This window comes from Bos grunniens, chromosome 11 (genome assembly GCF_055505025.1).
Source record: "Bos grunniens cultivar Pamir isolate PY7600 chromosome 11, Bosgru_T2T1.0, whole genome shotgun sequence".
Taxonomy (NCBI): Eukaryota; Metazoa; Chordata; class Mammalia; order Artiodactyla; family Bovidae; genus Bos; species Bos grunniens.
This window is the reverse complement of record NC_141175.1, coordinates 52,974,059-52,990,243: the sequence shown is the minus strand read 5'-3', so window position 1 is coordinate 52,990,243 and position 16,185 is coordinate 52,974,059. Positions and strand designations below refer to the sequence as shown.

At 36.9% G+C, this 16,185-nt stretch overlaps 1 protein-coding gene across 5 annotated transcripts in view; it reads right to left on the bottom strand.

Moving 5' to 3' along the window:
* Positions 1 to 16,185, bottom strand: part of CTNNA2 (catenin alpha 2) — a 1,366,346-nt gene that overhangs the window by 21,893 nt on the left and 1,328,268 nt on the right. For 3 of the 5 annotated variants that reach the window (XM_086323685.1, XM_086323687.1, XM_086323686.1), the window contains exon 18: positions 12,287 to 12,430. The exons of the other annotated variants lie outside the window; for them this stretch is intronic. In XM_086323685.1, coding sequence (XP_086179811.1) covers positions 12,287 to 12,430 — 144 coding nt within the window. The remainder of the gene's footprint in view (positions 1 to 12,286; positions 12,431 to 16,185) is intronic. 5 annotated transcript variants of the gene reach the window in all.

The window sequence follows — 16,185 nt, the reverse complement described above, 5'->3', positions numbered from 1 at the left end:
TTAAAAAAAAAAAAAAGAAGCTTTCTTTCTCCATCTGACCGTGGGCATGACTAGGAAAGAGGTATGGATGTGGTGGTCTAGTTACAATCTAATTTTCCCCATTTATAGAGAATAATCAGGAAATGATTCCCAAAGTAACTGTAACAGAGGAACCTGCTATTGGAGACCCAAAAACTGGCTGTAGAGTGCATCCCCCAAAAGATAAAGGTCAACCAAGAAATAAAGATAAAGCATTCTTGCAATATGAGCATCCATGGAGCTGTCCTTGGTGATTCCAACTCAATTCCTGTTACGTTTCTTGCTAGAATGAAATTAGTTATTTGTTGCTTTGTCTTCAAAGACTTTATGCCTATGTGCAAGTCTTGTCTCCAGGACTAGACTACTTGCTATTTATTAACAAAAATTCCTGACCCTTTCTTGATATGTTCTCCACAAAGGCTAGCACCACATAAGCCACAGCAGCATTGGCTGGGTGTATCCCCAGTATTTAGTCAGTTGGGTGTTGGATTCATAGTTAAGGCTGCCTCTTAAACTGATCTGCAAGATCAGCCTACTGATAAAAGTAGACTAGTACCTCTCTTTATTGGGTCAACGTACTTTGTATATTTTCCAGATTCAATACCTATTGAGCATCCCCACCAAATTTTCCATTACTTGATCTTCACCCCTCCCAATGATACATCACTTTATCTTTACTATTTGATACAGGAGGGAATGGAGGTTTAAAGAAAAGTAACTTGACAGCTAATAAGACAATTACCAGGGATTTAAGTGGATGATTTCTATTCCCCAGTGTCTGTTTTTAATAACATACTGCTGCTTCAATCGTTTTTTTAATAAAATAAGAAATAAAGGGCATTTAAGGTGATTCCCCTGAGAAGCCAGGATACGCCCCCTTACAAGTGCCTGCCAGGGCTTGACCTGGTTTGGAACCTTATAATCTGTCTCTCCTGGAGTGAATATTTTAGGGAAGATATAGCCACTGCACCAGAGGGTTCCCTTCAGTCTAAAACTGGAAATATTATTTCTTTGGTCCAACAAAGAACCTCAATGGATAGACAACTTATTGTCTGCTCTCTAGCAAAAAAGGTTGAGCTATACAAGAAACTTTCAAAAACACAGATTAAAGGACAAAGTATTCTCAAAGACTGGAAATGCATAACAGTATTGCCCAAAATCATAGAATATATATTAGTGGTTCTTTTGAAAGCAAGACTCAAATCTATGAAATTGGAAAACTTCTTTAAAAAAAAAAAAAAAAAAAAGCACTTTGTGAACTTCCAGGAAAATGGCAACTTTTAACCAGTGAACAAAGATAAACATTAAAGAGTTGGAGACAGTCTGATACAGTATCTTGCCCCTACTGAAAATCATACTTAATATTAAGATGAAAGTGTCCTCAAGGCATAATCTCTAACTTGGAGTCCCTGTGAATCTAGCCTTTGACAAAGTTAAATCACCTCTGTATTTATTATAAGATGTAAAGACTACCTCATTATTTCTTTACCTGATGCACTAAAAAATGCCAAGGTAAATATTTCAAATATACTACAGCAACAGCTTTGAAAGAAAGAGTGATCTCTGTTTTATCTGAAGTCACCACCTGTTACAGCTCTCCAATCTTCTCTGTAGAAAGAATTAATGCTAAACTATAAAATACATTCAATGTCTACCTATAATTTGCTTAGTTTCAAGGGCTCACCCAACACTAATTTCAGCCTTGCAGAGTTACTCATCATAAATAATACCTCAAAGAACCCATATCAGTAATTTAAATCTCAAGGAGACCTTTGGCCTGATGCATTTCTTAATATTTCTAAAGAAAAAATATAAACTATCACTTTTTCCTTGTGTTTAAAAAGGCATGATTATCTAGCTCATCATAAAAGGATTGAAAGGTATACAGAGAGAATAGTTAAAGTAATATGTAAAGATATGTGAAAATGTTTTGCTTAAAAAAAAAGGTGCTATAAAAACAGTTGAATTGTTTTCAACTCAATATACTTGTTTGTAAAAAGCAAGAAATTGAAGTCATTTTACTTAACTTTCTTTTAAACATTCTTATGAGAGCCCTTAATTGCCTTTGAGAGTAGAAATGCCTGTATCTCTAAGCCAGGAATATTTGGTGTAACCAAAAAGGGAGAGAGATGGGGACCTTTAAAAAGTGTATGAAGGTTACAGCTAGGGGATGATGGTGATGGATTCTCAGGAGTCTTGCTTCTAGAAAAGTGTACCTTCACAGCCTGATGCCAGGCTAGAATGGTCATTTGGTACATGAATCTGGAACCTGGAATCTGCTGTCTTCCAACCTTCCAGAGGGAAGAAATAAAAGGCTCAATTTTAAATAGTATGTATATTCTAGGTGCAAGATCAAGAGTTCAACCAGACCTATGGTTCTCATCTGGAGCAATTTTGTACCCCACAACCCAGGATATACTTGGCCGTGGTCAGAGAAACTCTTGATTGTCACTACTGAGAAAAGGAAATGGATACAAGCATCTAGTGGGACAATGCCAGTGAGCTTGCCAAATGTTCTATACAAAAGGAAACCACAACAAGCTTCTCACAACTAAGGATTATTTAGACGAGGCTAGACTGGAATAGCCTGCTGGGACAAACCATGAGTTCTAAGATAGGGTTGAAACTGACTTCTAGTCCTGGTAATCTCTTCCCATGCTGCTGCTGCTGCTGCTAAGTCGCTTCAGTCGTGTCCGACTCTGTGCGACCCCATAGATGGCAGCCCACCAGGCTCCCCCATCCCTGGGATTCTCCAGGCAAGAACACTGGAGTGGGTTGCCATTTCCTTCTCCAATGCATGAAAGTGAAAAGTGAAAATGAAGTCGCCCAGTCATGTCCAACTCCTAGCGACCCCATGGACTGCAGCCCACTAGGCTCCTTTGTCCATGGGATTTTCCAGACAAGAGTACTGGAGTGGGGTGCCATTGCCTTTTCCGATCTCTTCCCATAGCCTTACTCCTTTCCTTCCTTTTTAGACTAGTATTTTTCAAAGTGTGATCCATGAGTAACCACATTCAGACTGTTTAGAAACAGAATACAGATTCCTGATCTCATATATGAGTATCAGAACAGTGAAGGGAAAGTCTACAGTTCTCCATTTTTATTTGCTACACCCATGTGATTCTTCTACAGGTTGAAATATGAGAATCACTACTTTACTTCTCTGTTGAAGTCATTACCTTCTATATTTTCAACTATCACCTCTCTGCAGTGATTCCTCCAGGACTTTCAATGACCTCCCCCCACCAAAAAAATGCAATTTTTATGAGGACAGAGACACTGGCTGGTTGTTCACTACTATATGTCCAATGGCTTGACTGGTAGACATGATGAAAGACAGCAAGAAGACACCTATGTGATAAAAAGACCATCATCTTTTGGAAGAGACAAGATAATGAAGAACAAAGTTAGTGACCCATTTACCTGGTACTTCTACTTTCTGGGCCTTGTACTCAGTCTGTGGCACACAGTAACACATTTAAGCTTAAAAACAACACAAGAAAGTAGATACTAATATTTTTTTTCACTTTACACTTGAGAAAAATGGGGCTCAGCTGGGTCAAATATTTTGACTTCTACTGGAAGTCAGAAACCAGTTTGTGTTCCACTGAATGGAAGGTATACATGGATAAGAACGACCACTCCATGCCTACTTCTTCCTGTTTTTTTTCAGATTCATCATATGATGTAGTAAGTAGACATCAATTGGGTAGGGATATAGATGTTCCTGAAAAATATTTTAAAGGGTGCTAATACAACTAGGAAGTACACCATTTTCCCCTCTCACCTCTTTTCTTCTTCCTGTGGGTAATGGGCGGATGAATACTTTGCAGTCAATTTGGACCAAAAGATAAATTTAAGAATGGAAACCTCATAATAAACAGAACAAAAAACTAAAGTCATAAGGAGTTTGGCTTCTTGATAACTCTTGTTTCACTATACTAGCACTGAACCACCCATAGACAGTATATGTGAGTGAGAAATTACTATTTGGATGTTTTATCATATTGTGCTGTGCTGCATGCTAAGGCATTTCAGCCATGTCTGACTCTTTGTGACCATAAGGATTGTAGCCTGTAAGGCTCTTTTGTCCCCTTGATTCTCCAGGCGAGAATACTAGAGTGGGTTGCCATATCCTATTCCAGGACATCTCCCTGACCCAGAGATCAAGCCTGAGTCTTTTATGTCTCCTGCATTGGCAGGCAGGTTCTTGACCACTAGCGCCACCTTGGAAGCCCACATTAATATATAGCTGAATCTAAATTTAATTAAAACACATGAATTATAAATACTATAATTGGGAATTAATAATTTAGAATACTTAATTTAAAGGTTATATTTCACACCTAAATATAATTAACATTTTAACATATCACAACCTTCATGTGCGAGGGCAAATGAAACCAGCCATGCCTCTTGGTCCTTATTTCAAATTCCTTTTTTTAAATAAATAATTAATTTGACTAATTCAGCTATCTGGGAAGAAATTCTATGTTTACATACCATAATCCTTAAAAAAAAAAGTCTACATAATGTATCAGAAAACTTAACAAAGTATATTTCAAAAAAACAGGGTGCTAAAGAAAAAATTACCTGATTTTAGGCCCCAAATCTTAGGTAAACAATATGATTTGAGATCTAGTATTTAAAATAACTTAAGGTGAGGGCAATGGCATCCCATTCCAGTACTCTTGCCTGGAAAATCCCATAGACGGAGGAGCCTGGAAGGCTGCAGTCCATGGGGTTGCTGAGGGTCAGACACGACTGAGCGACTTCGCTTTCACTTTTCACTTTCATGCACTGGAGAAGGAAATGGCAACCCACTCCAGTGTTCTTGCCTGGAGAATCCCAGGGACCGGGGAGCCTGGTGGGCTGCTGTCTATTGGGTCGCACAGAGTCGGACACGACTGAAGTGAACTTAGCAGCAGTAGCAGTAGCAAGGTGCTTTTATGTGGGAATAAGTGAGTGAATAATTCAGGGAATATTCTATGAAAAAATGAATGACAGACTTCACAAATATTTACTAGAATTTCTCAGTGTGATAACTTACTGAAATGGAAAAAGAATGGTCAAGAAGCTAACCTAGAAAGCACACATTATGTGCTCAATGTGCCAGGAACCAGGGACAAAATTAAAAACATTCAGATACATTCCTATGCTTATGGAGCTGCAAACTAGTTGAGGAATATAAACATATAAGTAAAGGAGTCCTCCAATGCACTTCATGTCAGGAATGTCAGAGAGAATGCATCATGCTAGGGGAGAAGATCAAGGTATGCTTCGTGAAACCATTACCCTATATCAACCACTAACTTTGTGACCCTCAGGAAGTAACTCAAATTCTCTGAACCTCTTTTCCCTAATATTTTTAATGGGGATAACAGTATCTCCTCCACAGGATGACTTGAAAGCAGACTGTAAAGTGCTTTTCAAATGCTTAGCACAGTGGGTGGAATATACTGAGCTCTAGTATCTTAGCTGGTTTAATAATAATTGTTATTTACTACATGCAATTGTCCTATTGTTCCTCTAAGTAGTAATAATATTTCATTTTATAAAGCAAAAATTCAGAGATTAAGAATGTTACCCAGTCAATAAAAGACAGAGTTGGTTTCCAAATTCACTTCAAATAACAATACCTAGCTTACAATTTTAGTGTCTACCTTAAGAGAATGTGATCGCATCTTATTTTTCGGATCTTTGCAATCAAAACCATGTAACTGTTACTATTCTCTGGCTTGGTTTTTACTCAGGTAAGATGCTAGGCCCTAAGGTAAATTTAAAATAATTTTGCCTGGCACATCTCTAAGAACCACCCAGGGTGATGTTTGGCTAGATTGATGCAATAAAGGCCCAGTGACAGAGCTATATTTCTTTGGCTAAAAAAATCTGCAAGAATTAAAGTTATTTCTTTTATATTAATTTGCCAAAACGAATTTTCTTAGTCAATGGTAGGCACCGGCATCCTATCAGTCAACTGCTTCCAGAATGCGACAGTATCTCCAGCTCTGCCAAAGCAGTTATTGCTATCAATTGCACAGAGTTCAGAGATGAATATGAAGAAAAAGCAAGGTTCTCTATCATTTCTTGACTTCTAAACAAAGACATTCTCAAATGAAAAAATGGAGAAGATTCCAGCAATCTGGAACGGGAGAACAATATGGAATCAGTCAAAAGGTTAAGTCCAGAACTGACCCTCCTGGCTGTGATCCAGGGCCACATTCTCCCAGAGCACGGTTCATTCTCATGTCTTAGTCAAATGTAAAATACCTCTCTAGTGCCTCTCTCTTCTTTGAATATTTGTATAAGTTTCTACACAGACCAGTGGGGTATTCACGAAGAAAAATATGAGCACTTCTAAATGATTATTGATTCAAATATATAGCTATGTTATTAATATTTTTCAACATAGACCATAGACCCTACATTGGCATGAGGGCTTGATTTTTCTAGTCATGATGGGAATACACGTGCTCTGCCCCTCTCTTATGTCCTAGTCTTTGTGATCCTATGGACTGTAGCTTGCAAGACTCCTCTGCCCATGGGATTCTCCAGGCAAGAATATTGGAAAGGGTTGCCGTTTTCTCCTCCAGGGGATCTTCTCAACCCAGGGATCAAACCTGTGTGTCCTGTGTCTCCTTGCATTGAACAGGAGGATTCTTTACCACTGAACCACCTGGATCATAGACCCCACATTGACTTGAGAGCTTGATTAATCAATATTTCTTTTCAATAGAAAAGAAAGTGAAAGTGACGTCACTCAGTCATGTCCCACTCTTTGCGACCCCATGGACTGTAGCCTACCAGGTCCCTCCGTCCATGGGGTTTTCCAGGCAAGAATACTGGAGTGGGTTGCCATTTCCTTCTCCAGAGGATCTTCCCAACCCAGGAATTGAACCCAGGTCTCCCACATTGTAGGCAGACGCTTTACCGTCTGAGCCACCAGGGAAGAGTTCTCCTAATTAAAATTAAAAAGTAGTCAAATGATTCTTCCAAAGAATACGAAGCAGAAATAAATGTTGCTCTGCACTATTGTCTCCATCCCTTACCTTGACACAAATTGGGAGCTGTAGAACTTAGCTCTGAACTTGATTAACTTCTTGCACTGATCCATGATGATGAAAGACACAAAGCAATCCCTTAAATGTTTATAGTCTCATGCCTTTTCTTCAAGCCATACTTAATAGCTTAGTAATTCTTTATATTTGACAACCACCATTATTTGAAAATTATTTTTATGCTTAACTGAAATTTAAACCAACTTTCTCAAGAACATTATGTTACTTTTATCCTATTTTTCCAAATCTTTAACTCTTAATATTTTCTTCTTTTAATTTATATCTTTTTCCAAGAATATAGAAAGAATGAGTCAATTTTATTGCCTGAAACTTTGCTATAGAAATGAGTCACCTGGCATGTTGAAGGTGAGATAGGGTAGTTAATTAGAGATTCCAAGAATCTACATATGCTCTACAATCTCAGGAAATCACTACATATGCCCTACAGTCCTGATTCAAGGGGTCTGCAGTCTGGCCCATTTGCATTTTAATAGTCTCTTTCTGTGTCTCTTTCTACCTCTTTCTGTGTTTGGTTTGACATATGGGTGTGATCCTCTGACCATTTTGGGAGACAGTCATTAAAATAAGATTATGTCAGAAAGTTTTTCTTTGACTTCCAGTGCCCACCTACCTTTCTTACTTTACCTCTGATTTTTCTCCATCTTTCTACCCATCTCTAGCATTCTCAGGGCTGGTCAGCCCAGAATATATCTATACCATAATATTATGGCCATTCTGTTTCCCTCTGGGCTAATCATTTCTCTCCACAATTTAAAAAATTCCTATCTATTTATCTCTGAATATTCAAAGATATTATCCCATTAATGAAGCTTCCTCTCCCCCCTTCTCTACAGGAATCTCTAGATTCATACATAGTTCTGTTAGAGTGATTATTATAATCTATCACAGTTCCTGATTATGTGCCCATTTTCCATTTCTACTTCCATGTCCATCCATAGGAAAGTGAATATCACATGTTATTTACTCACTAAATGTTTGTTGAATTATAACTGAACTTCTATTTCTAAAATTACCTCTGGGGCATTTTGGGGGAGGAAGGTAAGAGTTGCCATCTGTATTGTTGTTCTCTTGAGACAAACCTAATTATATAATATCTTTAACTTCCTTTAATAGTTTAGATTATTCCACAAAAATTTACAGAAGTCCTACTTGAACTTTTTTGGGAAATTAGTTCTAAGAGAGCCTTCTCTGTTTTGTAAAACTGAATCTGATCCTACAACTTCCTTATTTCCATATAGTAAAGTTTAGCTTTAGAAAGTGATTTCCTGTGATAATATATTCTAGAAATTAATCTCAATTTCATGATAGAATATTAAGAAACATTTCACTGGATGATGTAAACCAAGTCCTTAGAATTTAGGATAGGTAATAAAGCAGTTCTACTCATGGAATTCTTGGCTTTTAGAATGGCCAAAGTAATAATCTAGAAGGAACTTGGATGGCAAGAAATACAGGAACAGTGCCCTCTAAGTGATACAAAGTATACAGTGAACATCATCTGAGTCTACAGCAACAGAGAGGCTTTCACATTTAAATGTGCTCCTATGTCAAAGTGGGTAAAAAAGTGAAGTGAAAGTCGTTCAGTTGTGTTCGACTCTTGCAAGCCCATGGACTATATATAGTCCATGGAATTCTCTAGGGCAGAATACTGGAGTGGGTAGCCTATCCCTTCTCCAGCAGATCTTCACGACCCAGGAAGGGAACGGGGGTCTCCTGCACTGCAGGCAGATTCTTTACCAACTGAGCTATCAGGGAAGCCCAAAGCGGGTAAATGATGGCTAAATCTATCACCTCTTTCCAAGTGTATTAGGGAAAGAGACTTGCATAATCACTGTCTGTTTGAGAACAGAGTCTGACATGATTCCTATTCAGTGCAAGAAACTTCCATTTGCTTCAGAAAACCATACTGGTTACACGAATTCTCATTAGCTTATGGGCATTTCTATGACTTTGCAACCTGTCTAAACTTGTCAGTGACAGAGCCCTTGATTTTCCAAAGGACAATCCATTTCCACCTTCAACAGAAAACCAGAATGTCCCAGAGTTACAGCTTCCTTCTGTCCCCAATTCTTTCATTTTATTTACTTCTTTTCCACAGCTGTGGCTGTGAGTGATCATATGACCTCTTGTGTAACTGAGAAAATAGCAGCCTGATTATATTTTAACAATCATTCTAAGTAATTCACTTGCAGCCTCTTCATATATTATAAAGTCAGCATATAATTAAGGGGAAAGGGGCTCAAAATGTATGGGACTGAACTCAAAGCAAAGACTTTTTATTTTGATATATGACATTTCTCAACACAGGTTATTCTATGCAAAATGTACAATTCTGTGGGCTTTTGATCTGAAATATTTCCCTTCCCACAACACAAATCTAAAATGCTTTGTTCAAAGTTAGCTGAGGGCCTCAGCTTCTCACAAAGCCTTCCGAGGACAATCCAATCCAACTCAGCCCACAGGGATATCTCTTAGTTCTTTGACACTTATTGTCTTCACCTCTCAGTTGTTACGTGGTATGTGTCTAGACTTCTAAAAAGGTTTCACATTCCTCAAGAACAGGAGCCAGGTCTTATATGTCATTTATCCTTCATAACATATAGTTCAGGATTCATCAATTCCCTACTCACCAACTCTTCCCAATACCACAAGGGAATTCCTGTAACAATGCATAAGTAATTCTGAATTTCAGAGTCCCAATGAGACCTAGCTCCATCTATTACCTAGTGGGTACGGATATTTTATTTCAAATAATCAAAATAACAAAATTAAGAAGTTAAAAAACAAGTTAGTCTTCCAAATGAACACATAGCTAATCATCAATCGCTTGATAATGTCCACTTAAAAGAATAGGAACTACTATTATTAAACAAGTAAGACTATATCAGATATAGGGTACATTTTGAGACTAGGTTGGAGTGAAATTTTTCTTCAGGTTTGAATAACTCTATGTCAACTACAAAAATTAGACCTCATCAACTATACAGTCTTTTCCCCATAAACCATTTCTTTGAAAACATACAAAACAATGTAGCTTTAGAGCAGTATTACTTTAGAATATATCCTTTAAGTCATCTCTCATCATTTTAGATGAGAAAACTGAGGCCCAAGTATGTGTCTGTGTTAGTCACTAAGTCGTGTCCAACTCTTTGTGATCCCATGGACTATATAGTAGCCTGCCGGGCTCCTCTGTCCATGGAATTCTCCAGGCAAGAATACTGGAGTGGGGTACCATTTCCTTCTCCAGGGGATCTTCCTGACCCAGGGATCGAACCTGGGTCTCCTGCATTGCAGGAGGCCCAAAACATCAAAGGCATTTACTTTGAGTCACCTAATTAGTCACCGACAGAAATAGGAGTAGTGCACTAGTGTTCAGACATCAGATTAATGTAACTTTTGTTACATGTGACTCTTTTGTTTAGAGCACAATATATGTATGTATTTTAAATTATAATTCAAATACATACAAAATGGATATAAAAACACTGAACACCACTTTCAATGAAACATGCACATGAGAGTATACAAGTGCATGCACACTGCATTCCATGATAGATTCTCTGAATTTACACGAGTGTACAACACAACCATTCTTAACTCACGAAGTTTAAAGATGATTGTATTCCAAGGGTTTGTAAAATATGAGCATTTCTTACCTGGCAGCTGTATGAGGGATTGATAAAAGACATGAAAAACTTGAGCTATTATATGATTAGACATCAGACTTTTTTTGGCACTAGAGGTTTACTCCTACCTGGGGTTCCATGATCTAACGCTTTTAATGAAAAGAAGACCAGAGACTTGAGAAGGATCACCCAACACAGGAGGTTTCATCACCTGTTGCCCACATTGCAGTTTTAAGTGGACTACAGGTGATTATCACCTACATTTTCCTCTGGGCCAGTTATGACTCCAGTTCTACTTATTGTGCCTAAAACCTTCACCATTGTAGTTGCTTCTTTAGGTTAGAAATCTTAGCTGGGAAAATAGCTTCAGCAGTGACCATACCACTTTACCCCAGGTCATGAAAAGGACAGTATCTTGTGGGGAAGGACCCCTGTGGGAGAGGGCTGGAGGGTCTACACATAACAGAAGAGCTGTGGATGAGAATGGATGTCTCCTTTTAAACTGCCCATATTCTCCAATACCAATATTCATACATAGCTGGTTAACTAGGGATTTGAAAATAATGAATGATAAGCACTTAACTCCTTTCATAATACCTATGATTCAAACTGAGATGTGTTTTATCCCACCCCATGAAGAGTAACAGGGCCTCAGATTCTGATGGTCAAAACTTTTAAGAAAACATCCACCCCAACACCCCTTAAAGATATAACCATCTCCATGAACTTCCTTTGCCTCTCATATATAAAAGTTGATATCTTGATAGTTTTAATAGGTACCCAGGCAAGAACAAGGAAAATGTAGAAACATGCTCACTGCAGTTGATCTTTTCTTTCTAAATACTTAGGCATATAAAAGAATTAAACAGCAACAATGGAAATCTGAATATAACAAAGAACAGCAGCTTTTTACAACAGCATCAGTGTTATGATATATAACAAAAAGGTAGCAAATTTGGTTGAAACACATTGAAATGGTTGCACCCTTAATCTTGCAAGGGTGGTGACTTTTTTTCTTATTAAGTATTTCAGCTTTTGCATTGCAAAGTTTTCATTTGTTTATATCAGAACCAAGTTTTTGACAATTCTTGTGTATCAGTTTCTTTCCCAATTTACTCTACAATTTTTAGAAGAGCAGACTGATTCTCTGGCCAAACATCAATAAAGGGTATTCTCTCATCCTGAAATCTTTCAAATGAAGAAGAATACAGTCTTCTGATTAGCCTTACTTTAGAGAAAGCTTACTAAATGACTACAGAATGGGTTCATTCCATGTATGCAATGACTCTCCTTCCCAAAGGGAAGAAAGACTGAGAAATAAAGGAATGAAAATACCATTTTCAGCTTCTCAAGTTTAGATCATCATTGGAGAGTATATCTGTATTGTAGAATTCTTGACTTAAATAAAGAATAAATAAGTAGATCTTTTGCCCCAAGTTGGTTAAAACAGTAAGTAAAGAGGGCTTGATTGGTCACATTTGACTTCATCAAAACGCCATCCCCCTGCTTTCAAAATTAATGTTTACAATGAGATAGTTTAGATTAGAAAGTGAAGTTACTCACCATAGAAGAATCACTGCTTCCACTCCCGATCGGAGCTCCCTCAGCACAGGTTGGGAGGTGGGTAGAAAGTTGACTAGCCCTGCCCCCATCTATGACATCACAATCTACCTCATAAAAGGTAGTGAAAGTGCTCTGAATTCCTGTCTGATTTCCGAGAGATACAGAAAAGAAAGAGTGAGAGAGAGAGCAAGAGAAAAAAAGAAAAAAAAATGTACCCTATTGGGAAGGGATTAGGGAGGTGGAAGAGGGAGTGAGTATTTGGGAGAAAAAGGCCTGTGAATGAATTAAGTACTGAAAGAGATATGGGTGGGCCTCCGTGGTATTAAGCAGCCCAGCCCTTTGGATTCCTCATTGGTTCTTTTGAACAGATAAATTAATCATTTGGGAGAAGGAGGATGAAGGAGCATCCCGCATCGTCAGGCACTGTAGGGGAAAACTGTAGTGGGGTTCAAAGGGAATGAATCCCCTATTTAAAGCATTGAAGATCACCAAGAAAGAAAGCAAGGGCTGAAACTCTTAACGACTGGAACAGCAAGTGGGGATTGTCAGATGTCTTTGTTAGAAGTTCCATTGCCCTGCTGCGTGACCTTCAGAAAGCTCTGGGTCTCAGCACACTCAGCCAGTACCTGGTGCTAAGGGGGTACTTACCTCTTCCATTGGGTTCACTGAGGAATTAATGCACTCATTGTTGCTAGAATGGCATTTTAAAAAAATTTCTCCTTTTTGCACTCAAGGGTGAGTTTTGTGATGGGCACCATTGAAAAGATAAGCCAATAACCAATGTCGAGTTTGACTCTTGGAATTTCTACCTCTTAAAATGTTATCTCTGACATAAAATACTACTGACAATCTTGACAAAGTTTTTCTACGTGAACTGAATATAACATACTCCTAAAAGGGAGAGTTAGCTCTCTCTTCAAACCTGGAGAGAAATCAAATGGCAATACTGCTACAATCACAAGGTCCCCTATGCAGGTACTTTCAGAGGTCAAGTTCAGATGACCCACTAATGCTCAGTGACCAAACATTTTTGTTATATGCAATTCTGCTATAGTCACAGAGTTACAGCTTTGTTTAAAGTCTGAATATATATATATAGTCAGGCAAAATGGGAAAATAATGTGATCTAAGCTTTTTTTTCTTTTCTAATGTAGATTTAGAGCTTTGAAAATTGAACTACTCACAGTCTCAAGTGAGTATTATGACAAAACAAAAGGAGGAGCAAGCAGTCCTGAAACATCCACATGGAAGCCAGATCTTTAATCTGACCAGTGGAATATATGAAAAGTGAATCTATTTCCACAAAGAATATTCTAGTAAAGTTTCAAAATAATAGTTTGTAATTCACATCATGAATGGTTAAAGGCCAGAGACTATTTTTGCATGCAGATAAACAAAACTCCTAATTTGGATTTTTTTTCTGGTGTTTTAAGCCAATACAGTTCTATTTCCAATCCTGTCATTCTTACCTTACCAAATATCTAAGTGTTTAGACCACAGTTTTAAACTAAAATTAGTAGATTAGGGAGCATTTTGAAACACAGGAGCTCCTAAATACAAACTGATTATGACTTTGGCAACATTACTCCCATCTTTTACTTTAAAATAAATGTTAAAGGCATTTAAAGGTTGTCTCTAGGGAACTAAAGACAAAAAGAAAAAATAACTGACATATGAGAAGAAAGAATGAAATTTTTCCTATATTTGCATTTTTTAGTATTTTTTAGAAGAAGTGATAATACTCTGCACATGTTTTCCTTGCTGAATATTCTATTCTCATCTTCAATAAATCTAAGTCTAAATTCAAATTCACCTTTAATAGCTTTTATTGTGTTAAATTTCACAATGAACCTATAAAGCTATTTTCTTGCAATTTTTGCGTATTGAATCATTGACTTGTTGGCTTATCTTTCCTTTTTGATGCTTTGTAACAGTCCCATTTGGTTTTAGAAATTAGCCATCTCCTGATTTCCCCATTGTAGGTAAAGTGTTATTCTTTTACCAATTTTATAATCAAACAGTTTCAAAAGTGATAATTATATACCAGAAACTCATTTCTGTCATCTCATCTTTTGTACAATATATAAAGGTCACTATTTTAAGATTAATGATGCATCTGTCCATTCTCCCAATAAACACTTTAAAATTTTTACTACTCAACAAAGAGGGACACTTTTGCCAATATTAAGGTATTAGAATAAAATTGGAGTTAAACACTTTTTAAATATTGAACTAAAACAAACTGGCCTTAGATTATATTTTTTTTGCATTTCTAATTAATTATATCATTTATTTGTAAGTAGAACATGACTTCAGGAACCCAATGCAAAACTAGGCTGCATCAAATGGATGCAGAGTGGTAAACTGTGCTGACTTTTTCCGTGATTTAGTATGATTGATTGCAATAATGTATTTAGTTATGATATTAGTTAAAATAACAAAATTTTCTTTGACACAGAATGCAGTGCCTGGATCAGAAAATTTCTAGGTCTTCTTGGGATCTAGCCTCTTGATACTGTTCATGAAAACTAAGTCTCACTGCAATTATGGATTTGATGCATACTTCCTATGACATTACAGAAATGGATGAGTTAGCCCTTCAAGACAAGACATGAAGTGTTTGCAAGATTTCAGTCAAGAGACTTCATTATTGAAGTCATGATTATAATTTTCTTCAGATCAGAGAAATGTAAGATTGGTTTCAAATATTTATTTGCTTATTATGAAAAAAAAAAGTTTTAAGTTAGTGCAAAGGATGAAGAAAAGCCAGCTGGAATAATTTGTATACTCCAAAAGAATAATTGGCAGATCTATTTACCAAGTAATTTATCATGGAAGACATGATCAGGCATTTGGCATGCAATGTGACCAAAATCTTAAATATCCCAACAAGAGAGAATACAATTAATTTTGATAGCAAAATATTTGAATTAGAAGTTTCCAAATAAAGAAATGATGTTTGAATTTGTCTTAAGATAGTATCTTACATACAGAACCCTGGACTTAAAAGCGTACATGTCCTTAGAAAATGATGCAGACTGGAACTTCTCCAGGATATTCTCTTTCAGTCGCAAAATAAAGTTGCAAAAGGAAACAGAGAAAAGAAGGCAGACTATAGAGATTTGACAGAACATCTAGCCAGACTTCCAATCAAGTTCATTATCAACAAGACATCTGTATAGATGAAGGTATTCAGAGAAAAGCAATAAAATAAGATATAGTACTGATGATGAAAGAAAAGTTTAAAGTCTAAATTAATCTTGCCTTCAAGAAAATAGAATTAGGATGAAATATTTGAAATACATATGTATTGCCCAGAAGGAAAATGACTGTTCAAGATACAGTAAGACAATGTATTTTGAAGCAGTAAAACAAATCTGAACTAAAAATCCTTCATATTGCCCATCCAGAAGTCTTTCCCATTTGTAAGATACATGGGCCATAACATGACGTATTTCTCCTCTAAAGGGCTGTGATCAAAGGCAGATTTTATTAATCATTTAAACTGGGGAAAGCATTTGACATAGTCTGTATGGACAGAATGTAGACAATAGTAAGTTAAGCACAGTTTTATTTCCAGTAAACCAAGAAAACCAGTGAATACACAGAGGGAGCTCAACAGACGGCCCGCTATTCCAGCTGAAAATGCTAAAACAGTAAGATGAGAAACTGAGGTAAAATGAAAACAAGAGACTATACAACCTAATAAAAGCACAATGGACAGAAAAATTTACCCTTTTACAAAAATTACTTGCTATTAGAGGTAAAGAACCTTGAATGCTCCCACCCAACCAATATTTAGCACTGTTCCTTTTATGTGGGAGTTGAAATGCAATAGGAACATAAAATTCAATGAATTAAAATATCCTTATAAGAACAAGCAATAAATACAACTCTGA